The following is a 9,343-nucleotide window of genomic DNA, read 5'->3' as shown; positions in this document are numbered from 1 at the left end:
ACTGACGATAACAATGTTCAACCATGACAAGAAATGCACAGCGGCACAAACCAAGGCAACAGAGAAACAAAGCAAACAGGAACTAAACCAATAAAACACAAGTTTAACACCCAAATGACGCACTAGACACTACTTACCTAATCAGTTTTATAAGGTTATTTTGTCATTCATCATCAGAGTCTGATTCCACACTTAAGTGCATCATCCGCATAGTTCAAGTGCACCTTCTTCTTTTGGGGATTTTCAGTGTGAACTGTGATCTAAGAAGGTTGTAAGTGACCTCAGAAACGACGCATATTATTCCTGCAGGTTTAAGGGTTGCCGCAAGGATGAGGTGCTTGGCATTGCCAATAATCGTCTAATCCGCATTGACTTGAGTGTCGGAGATGTTGTGAAAACCTGGAGATACAACACCATGAGGCAGTGGAACGTCAACTGGGACATCAAACAGGTCATCCGTCTTTAGTTCTACGCCAGTGAGATTTGTCAGGTTCCCCAAGCCCTCACGGTGATATAAATACCACTGCGTAAAATAATACATTCTTTCTGTATCTGTACCAGGTTGCCATCGAGTTTGATGGCAATGTGAACATCGCCTTCAGCTGTGTGACAGCAGATTGTAAGATTGTCCACGAGTACATCGGCGGCTACATCTTCATGTCCACGCGCGGTCGGGAGCAGAGCAACACTCTGAACGAGGAGCTGTTTCACAAACTGACAGGCGGCCATGAAGCGCTATGAGAGAAATACACATCTGTGCACCTATGGACTGAAGAGTGTTCATGCATAACCTAAAAAGCATACACATACAGATATGGCCATTCATGAGTTCTTCCCTTGAAAAACACTATGTTGTCTTGTGAGACCTGAGGTGTTTCGTTTTCTGACATTTAGCAGTGTGGCAGTTCTCTGTCGTCTTGTTTTAATTGGCTTTGATCATTCATGTCTTGCAGTTATTAAATTTTACTGTCAAAGCTTGTCAGCCTTTTGCTTTAATTCTGATGCATCTTATTGCTTAACTTCAGAGGTCAAGGTTTCGTGTTGTATTAATATAGTATGACAGTCTCGTGTTAAATACAGTGTTGCTAGGCGAGGAAACTGTGTTTGATTTGCAGCTCAAGTGTTAAAAAGGATACATGGTGGTGACATCATTTGTGGCAGGAAACCACAGTGCAAGTTTCACAAGCAATGCGTGTAGCAGACTATGAAGAACAGCATCCGGTGCACTAAGATTAATCCTGCAGACTTCAATTGCAATCATAAATAGCAAAAACATAGACACCTACTCAGAAGTTGTTGTTTTTTTGGATGTGAGACTCATTGCAATTATATTGCATCTCCTAAAAAACGTGAAATGTAGTTTTATTTTCCTGTCTACTGTTAATAACACCAGACCAGAGTATATATGTGACTCTGGAGCACAAAACCAGTCATAAGGGTCCATTTTTTTGAAATTGAGATGGATACATCATCTGAAAGCAGAATAAATAAGCTTTCCATTGATGTATTGTTTGTTAGGATAGAAAAATATTTGAAAATCTGTAATCTGAGGGTGCAAAAAAATCTAAATATTGAGAAAATCATCTTTAAAGATGTCCAAATGAAGTTCTTAGCAATGCATATTACTAATCAAAAATTAAGTTTAGATATATTTACGGTAGGAAATCTACAAAATATCTTCATGGAACATGATCTTTACTTAATATCCTAATGATTTTTGGCATAAAAGAAAAATGTATAATTTTGACCCATACAATGTATTGTTGGCTATTGCTACAAATATCCCCCAGCGACTTGAGACTGCAGGGTCTCACATATACTCAGCAACCTCTCAGAAAGAAAGCATCCCTTTTTCAGGTTTTTCAGTGGCACGTTTGGACCCAGTTTGTGAAATAGTGGTTGTGTGAGCGAGGAATAATGATGCAGCACAGACTCAGTCCTGATCTTAACACCACTGAAGCTCTTTTTACAGAATGGAGCGACTCTTGAGGGAAATACATGTTGTGAGGTTACATTGTCGAAATATGCTACAGTGAAAGAACAATGCTAAGTGCTCCGATGAAATATTATAGTGCACAACTTTTTATTTATTTTGGACAGCCAATGTAAGTTTCGTCTTCCTGAGAAATGTATTTATGTTTATATTATATTGTCATCATTATTTTGTTTTAAGGACTTAAAAATGGTTCTTCTCAGCCTTGATTGACATGGCAATAACAGTTAATAACGGGGAAAGTACATACAGGTAATATTGAAAAGAAGTGTAAACTAAAAAGAAGACTCCAGTACAGTAGGTGACGGTATGCACCTTTCCAGTTGGTTTGCAACCCGCCAATAAACACCGAAGAAGAAGAAGCGCGCAGATGTCTCGAGCTGAGCGTCAGGCGCCCCCTGCAGTTTTCTCTTTACCAGTGTTGCCAAGCCCGCGGTTTTCCCGCGGAATTAAGCTACTTTAACACTGTTGCCGCGGGTTGTTTTTCATGTCCGCGGATTTAAGCGACCCCAATAACGTGATATTTAGCCCTTTTTACCGGGGGATCCCCCTCGAAACGAGATCGGGCTAGTTTTGAGTAGCAAATGGGCGGGTTTTGTTGTGAAAACCTGGCAACCCTGCTCTTTACCCACAGTTCTGTGCGCCGGAGGCGCTGCGTGCGTGAGGAAGATGGCGGACTCCTCGGTAAGCTGCTCACAGTCTGCCTGCTTTTATGCTGTTTTAAGCCGCTCTCGCTGTGGTTTATGAAGGCGTTATCTCATCACAGGTCGAAATCATTGAAGGCTGCCGGCTTCCCGTGCTGCGGAAAAACCAGGAGAATGAAGACGAGTGGCGTAAGTATCCTCCGCAGCTCCGCGCCGAATGTAAACAAAAGACACGATGATGTCGCTCGTTAGTTTAACCAGCGACTGTTTTTCTCACGTTAACCGCTTTCGGACGTCGATCACTTGTTTTAACGCGTGTGGAGGTGCGGTGATGCTTTCCTGGAACTGAAGGTTAATTATGCTGTTATTCCTTCGAAGCGTTGGCTGAGATCCTCAGTGTGAAAGACCCCCCTGGGCGGAAGCTTTATTATGTGCACTATATAGACTGTGAGTATTAACCGTGCATCCTTCACTTCTCTCACAAACACAGTTTACCACATGATTCTGTCATGTTTCTAACTTCAGAGAAAATCTGATTTATTTCCTTGTGAAAGTCAATAAGCGACTGGACGAGTGGGTGACTCCTGACCGCCTGGACTTGAAGAAGCTCCAGTTTCCCAAGAAGGAGGCAAAGACCCCAACGAAGAACGGCCTGTCATCCGTCCCCGGGTCCCCAGAGAGAGATGTGGTGAGAGGCCCTGTCCTGCTCGCTGTCTGTGTGCCGTGTAAACCTTTACTAACCTCTCTTCCTTTCTGTTGTGATTCAGAGGAAGAGTCTAGACCTGTGCGTTCCGGCTGCTTCAGCTCCTTCGAGAGGCAAGACCCTGCCCACACCGGTACTGACCAGCCGCTCGGCACGGATCCGCTCGAAGCAGTGGGCTAGATGTACTTCGACTGGCGAGCAGCTCGAACGCTTAATGTGGTGTAATGTTACAGGATTAGTTCACCAACAAATGAAAGCTCTGTCTTCAGTTACTCGGCCTCGACAGTCTTCAGTGTCACGTGATCTTCAGAAATCATAATAATATGCTGATTTGCTGCTCAATTATTATCAGTTATTATTGGTGCTCAATTAGAAAAAAATTGTTTTTTTCAGAACAGCATTTATTTGAAATTTAAATCTAAAATGTCTTGCTGTCACTTTTGATCAATTTAATGCATCCTTGCTGAATAAAAGTCTTCCTTTGATAATAAGAAATATTTCTTGACCTCCAGATCAGCCTATTATATTGATTTATGAAATATCACGTCACCTGATGACTGCCATCACAGGAATTAATATTTTTTTAAATTATAAAATTATAATTTTTTAAATAATAAGAGACGTCTTTCAAAAATGTGTAAAAATCTTTATTCCATATTTTTGACCGGTTGTGAATATAAAAGCATTTTTGTATTTATCATAACATCATATGTGACGCTGCAGCACAAAAGCAGTGTTAAGTCGCTGGGGTATATTTGTAGCAATAGCCAACAATACATTGTATGGGTCAAAATTATAAATTTTTCCTTTATGCCAAAAATCATTAGGATATTAAGTAAAGATCATGTTCCATGAAGATATTTTGTAAATTTCCTACCGTAAATATATCAAAACTTAATTTTTGATTAGTAATATGCATTGCTAAGAACTTCATTTGGACAACTTTAAAGATGATTTTCTCAATATTTAGATTTTTTTGCTCCCTCAGATTCCAGATTTCAAATATTGTCCTATCCTAACAAACCATACATCAATGGAAAGCTTATTTATTCAGCTTTCAGATGATACAACATGACCCTTATGACTGGTTTTGTGCTCCAGGGTCACATTTATTCTCATCACTCGTTACAAACACTCTCATTATCTCCGTTTTATAATGCGAGGTAAGTGGCTGGATTTCACTCATTTTATTATTATTATCAGAATCAGAAAGGGCTTTAATGCCAAGTTTGTTTGCACATAGACAGAGACAACACCAGCACACGGATAATAAGAAATAAAGATATGTGAATCAACTACATACAACATATGTATGTGTCTGCCTACAGCAGCCGAGCTTAGTGGCAAGCACCACTTTATTCAGAAATGTTAAAAAGAAGAATGATTTTAAGAATGCTCTGTGCTGAGAAAAGGTTGTCCGTCTTTCTGATGGCTGTTTCAGAAGAGGAAAGCAGAGTCTGTGTGTTTGGCCACACAAGTGAGCGCAGCAGTGACTCCAGGGCCTTCTGCAGAGGAGAGCCAGGCCTCGGTGTATCCAGCCCTGAGAGACTCGTCCTTCAGCATCCAGCCGCTCGCCGCTCTCAGCACAGTAAACACCAGCTCTCACAGCTCACACACATGTTCAGAGATTCGTTTGTTATTTCATTCTTTGCTCTTTCTTCTGGAAGAATGGCACCACACGTCGACTTATTCCTCTGCCGCCGGGAAGAAAAAGGAAAACTTGTGGCGGGACGGACGAGGTAGGGCCAGCAGCTCGATTATTTACAGATGTTTTCTCGCACCTTTTTTAATGAAATCAGAAATGATTGAATCCCATGTTATGATTATAAGATGAATACATACTTACAGTTAAACATCACGCTTCCCATTGTTCCTATAAATCTGTTGAATGTGGGAAGATGTGTGAAAAAATCAGTTAAAAAATGTTTGAGTCACATTGTCCCTTAATCGTCAAACGTTTAAAATGTTTTTTTATAAAACGGAGAGTTGCGGTGCTTGATTCTGATTGGCTGAGCCGCGTTTGAAGCTGTTGTAAATTACTCTACAAAGTAACATACACCTTTGTTTACGTTTGTGTGTTGCTCGGCAACCACTTTGTAGCAACCACAACTGTTTCTGAGGAGCTACATTGTTTGGTGGAAGAATACTGTTTTTATTAATATCATTACACTTTATTTGCTCTGTTTTATTTTGTGAAACCTTACTACGTATATGGAATAACCGTTTTATAAAAGCAATAATCCCCGTGAAGCCGTGGTTTACAGTGAATTTATAACAGCTCGTGCCTAACAACGCCCCTTAGCTGTTATAATTCACTGGCTTCTTGGGGCTTATTGCTTTAGTATTCCCTATATCAAGTAAAATGTCCCAAAGCTTTGCATCCACTTGTGTTTTTCTGTTAGATGGTAAAGGTGTTCCAGAATAACGACCCTCGCTGCTCCACCATCTATATGCCGCCAGGAGAGGTCCGGCTCCTTTTCTTCCCATTGCCTTTATTGTGTTTCTGATCAAGTGGAGGCATAGGGCTTCTAGACAAAGTGTGCAGCTTTAGCTCAAAATCCACTGGATCTTGTAAATGCAAAAAATGGTCTTTTTAGGCATGAATCCAAGAGTGAAGCCTCTTTGCAGTATAGAGATCTGTTCTAAATGCATAGGTCCTGCACTGCTGTTGGATGCTGTAGCACAGTGTCTGTGATTGCTCTCAGGATTCCCAGGACAGCTCCGATGGCATCCCGTCAGCCCCTCGCATGACCGGCAGTCTGGTGTCGGACCGCAGTCACGATGACATCGTCACACGCATGAAGAACATCGAGTGCATCGAGCTGGGCCGGCACAGGCTGAAGCCATGGTACTTCTCTCCGTACCCGCAGGAGCTCACCGGACTCCCCATCCTCTACCTGTGCGAATACTGCCTCAAGTACCTCAAGAGCCTCAAGTGTCTGCAGAGGCACCTGGTGAGAGCCAGACAACACCGTCAGCATCACATACGAGTGCCGTCTCAGCAAATCCGCACTAAAGTCTTCAGATCGGTTCCGTATGTTTTTGAGGCATATAAGGGGAAGTAGCTCAAACGGGCTTAGCCTGTAACTCTGTTGTTGAATTGCTGGTGTCCTTTATTTGTGCAGGTCAAACTATTCTTACAGTTCAGTTTGTCAAGCTAGCTGATGTCATTAAATTCAGTCTAATGAGACGTTTCCAATCAGTAAAGCGAAGCTTAATTGTGACCCTGGAGCACAAAAGCAGTGTTAAGTCGCTGGGGTATATTTGTAGCAATAGCCAACAATACGTTGTATGGGTCACAATTATACATTTTTCTTTTATGCCAAAAATCATTAGGATATTAAGTAAAGTAAAGTAAAGATGTTCCATGAAGATATTTTGTAAATTTCCTACTGTAAATATATCAAAACTTAATTTCCTAACAAACCATACATCAATGAAAGCTTATTTATTCAGCTTTCAGATGATGCATAAATCTCAATTTCGGAAAATTGACCCTTATGACTGGTTTTGTGCTCCAGGGTCACATTTATAAAAATAGATATTTATATTGTTATATTTTTAAGGTTGGTTATTTAAAAATGATACGATTTTTTTAATTTGCCTCCTACATTTGTTGTTTTCTGCTGGCAAGCACCTGAGCCCAGACGCATGAAACGAGAAGCTCGAGTCTTGCACTGATGACTCTCACCTGTCCGTTACATTCACAGACGAAATGCAACCTCCGACACCCGCCAGGAAACGAGATCTATCGTAAAGGAACTATATCCTTTTTTGAGATTGATGGCAGGAAAAACAAGGTGGGTAACCTCTACTTCGTGATGATTAATGATTAGAACTGACTGATCAGACAGAAGCTGTTCAACACTGGAGCAAGGACTGGATTGTGAGGCGCTTATTTGTAGAAATACATTTGACCTTTTTTTTCTTTCCTCCAACCGCACAGTCATATTCCCAAAACTTGTGTTTATTGGCCAAATGCTTCCTGGACCACAAGACCCTGTACTATGACACGGATCCTTTCCTCTTCTATGTTATGACCGAGTATGACTCGAAGGGTTTCCACATAGTCGGCTACTTCTCCAAGGTAAAGCAGAGGTCTGCTGTCATTAGTATGAAATATTGGAACCTAAATAGACCACAATTTTATTCAGAGGTGTGTTTCACTGATGCATTTAAGATTGTTTTTTTGTCTTGTTAATTGTATGACTTTTGTTATTTATCGTTTTTGCCATGAAGATAGCCTTGCTTGTATGATAGCATTGTGTTTTTATAGTCTGTGCTTTCCTCCCGTTAAAGGAAAAGGAATCAACAGAAGACTATAATGTGGCCTGCATTTTGACTTTGCCGCCTTACCAGAGAAGAGGCTACGGCAAACTACTGATTGAGTTTAGTGAGTAATCGTACAGTTATTTTGTGCGCATAAAAATGTGATCATAGAATGATTAAAAAGTATTAAGCAGACCTTCTCTAATGCCAAGTCGTGAGTGAGTGTTTGTTTGTGTGTGTGAGGTTATGAGCTCTCGAAAGTGGAAGGGAAGACAGGCACTCCAGAGAAGCCTCTGTCTGATCTGGGTCTGCTCTCCTACCGCTCTTACTGGACGCAGACGATCCTGGAGATCCTCATGAACCTCGAGCCAGAGGATGGAGAACGGCCACAGATCACCATCAAGTAGGTGCCGCCATCTTTCTGAAACTCAGCCTCACTTCAGTTTTATCGACAAGCCAAAAATCTGAACCAAGAAGCGTATTTGGGTGAATCTTAGTCTCACTTTTTTTTTGCATAAATAATATAAAGCCTTTTTGTACCATTAATATTTTTGCATTATGGCATCATTTTTGTGAGTGTTATCATACACGCAGTGTTCTCTGCCATGTGTACACCGCTCGCTTTACAGTGAATGCAGTGCACTTCACGTGTTCAGTTTAATGTGAGTTTAGGAGCGCAGTGTGCAGCAGTTATGCTCTCACATCATTTGTTCATTTTAATCTTCTAAACTAAATAAAGCAGTAAGCCCCAAGAAGCCAGTGAATTATAACAGCTAAGGGGCGTTGTTAGGCACGAGCTGTTATAGATTCACTGTAAACCACGGCTTCACGGGGATTATTGCTTTTATAAAACGGTTATTCCATATACGTAGTACGGTTTCACAGAATAAAACGGAGCAAATAAAGTGTAATGATATTAATAAAAACAGTATTCTTCCACCAAACAATGTAGTTCCTCAGAAACAGTTGTGGTTGCAACAAAGTGGTTGCCGAGCAACACACAAACGTAAACAAAGGTGTATGTTACTTTGTAGAGTCATTTACAACAGCTTCGAACGCGGCTCAGCCAATCAGAATCAAGCACCGCAACTCTCCGTTTTATAATGGCAATTTTACTACTGTAAAGTAAAAGAAAATACAGTAATACAAATATATGTATTATGATTTTTTTTTTTTGCAGTGGATTTATATTCCAGTAGTAATGTTTGTGTCTTAATGTTGTTGTTGGTATTATTTTATAATCTCACTGACTAAAATTTTATGCTCTTAATATTGTGACTATTTATTTTTACCTTTGGTATTAAAAATGGTATTGGATATCAGTATTTTAAGACGTTATACCCGCAAGACATTAAATCGCAAGCATACATCATGGTAAGATTTGTTGTACGGCCTTTAGTTTATGCAGATTTTAATCAAATTGTCTAGAACTGATGATTCCCATCACAATAATGAGGATCTAATGATTAACTTTAGTTTTTTTTTTCTCATAAAGAATGTTCTCTTGATTTTGGGGTTGAATATGACCCAAACATTTCTTCCTGAGATTTACCCAGCTCCAATATGGCTCAGTGGTTTTAATAAAGCATTTAAAGGGATAGTTCACCCAAACATGAAAAATACCCCGTGATTTACTCACCCTCGAGGCATCCTAGCTGTGTATGACTTTCTTCTTTCAGACGAATCCAGTCGGAGTTATATTAAAAAATGTCCTGGCTCTTCCAAGCGTTATAA

At 40.4% G+C, this 9,343-nt stretch overlaps 2 protein-coding genes across 3 annotated transcripts in view; both read left to right on the top strand.

The window, feature by feature from the left end:
- LOC107702932 (fermitin family homolog 3-like) overlaps window positions 1-1,412 on the top strand; it is a 10,184-nt gene extending 8,772 nt beyond the window's left edge. Inside the window, exons 14-15 of the mRNA XM_016505380.1 lie at window positions 310-451; window positions 562-1,412. Coding sequence (XP_016360866.1) covers window positions 310-451; window positions 562-741 — 322 coding nt within the window. The 3' untranslated portion in view covers window positions 742-1,412. The remainder of the gene's footprint in view (window positions 1-309; window positions 452-561) is intronic.
- A 1,100-nt stretch (window positions 1,413-2,512) lies between these two features.
- LOC107702931 (histone acetyltransferase KAT5-like) overlaps window positions 2,513-9,343 on the top strand; it is a 10,347-nt gene continuing 3,516 nt past the window's right edge. Inside the window, exons 1-13 of one of the 2 annotated variants that reach the window (XM_016505378.1) lie at window positions 2,513-2,677; window positions 2,760-2,826; window positions 3,016-3,084; window positions 3,192-3,325; window positions 3,405-3,473; window positions 4,782-4,928; window positions 5,008-5,079; window positions 5,743-5,805; window positions 6,046-6,294; window positions 7,051-7,140; window positions 7,287-7,427; window positions 7,640-7,733; window positions 7,853-8,012. In XM_016505378.1, the coding sequence (XP_016360864.1) occupies window positions 2,663-2,677; window positions 2,760-2,826; window positions 3,016-3,084; window positions 3,192-3,325; window positions 3,405-3,473; window positions 4,782-4,928; window positions 5,008-5,079; window positions 5,743-5,805; window positions 6,046-6,294; window positions 7,051-7,140; window positions 7,287-7,427; window positions 7,640-7,733; window positions 7,853-8,012 (1,370 nt within the window). In that variant the 5' untranslated portion in view covers window positions 2,513-2,662. The remainder of the gene's footprint in view (window positions 2,678-2,759; window positions 2,827-3,015; window positions 3,085-3,191; window positions 3,326-3,404; window positions 3,474-4,781; window positions 4,929-5,007; window positions 5,080-5,742; window positions 5,806-6,045; window positions 6,295-7,050; window positions 7,141-7,286; window positions 7,428-7,639; window positions 7,734-7,852; window positions 8,013-9,343) is intronic. The other variant, XM_016505379.1, reaches the window with a different exon arrangement.

Source organism: Sinocyclocheilus anshuiensis, unplaced genomic scaffold (assembly GCF_001515605.1).
Source record: "Sinocyclocheilus anshuiensis isolate Anshui unplaced genomic scaffold, SAMN03320099.WGS_v1.1 scaffold238, whole genome shotgun sequence".
Lineage (NCBI taxonomy): Eukaryota > Metazoa > Chordata > Actinopteri > Cypriniformes > Cyprinidae > Sinocyclocheilus > Sinocyclocheilus anshuiensis.
This window is presented reverse-complemented; position numbering and strand designations above follow the sequence as displayed.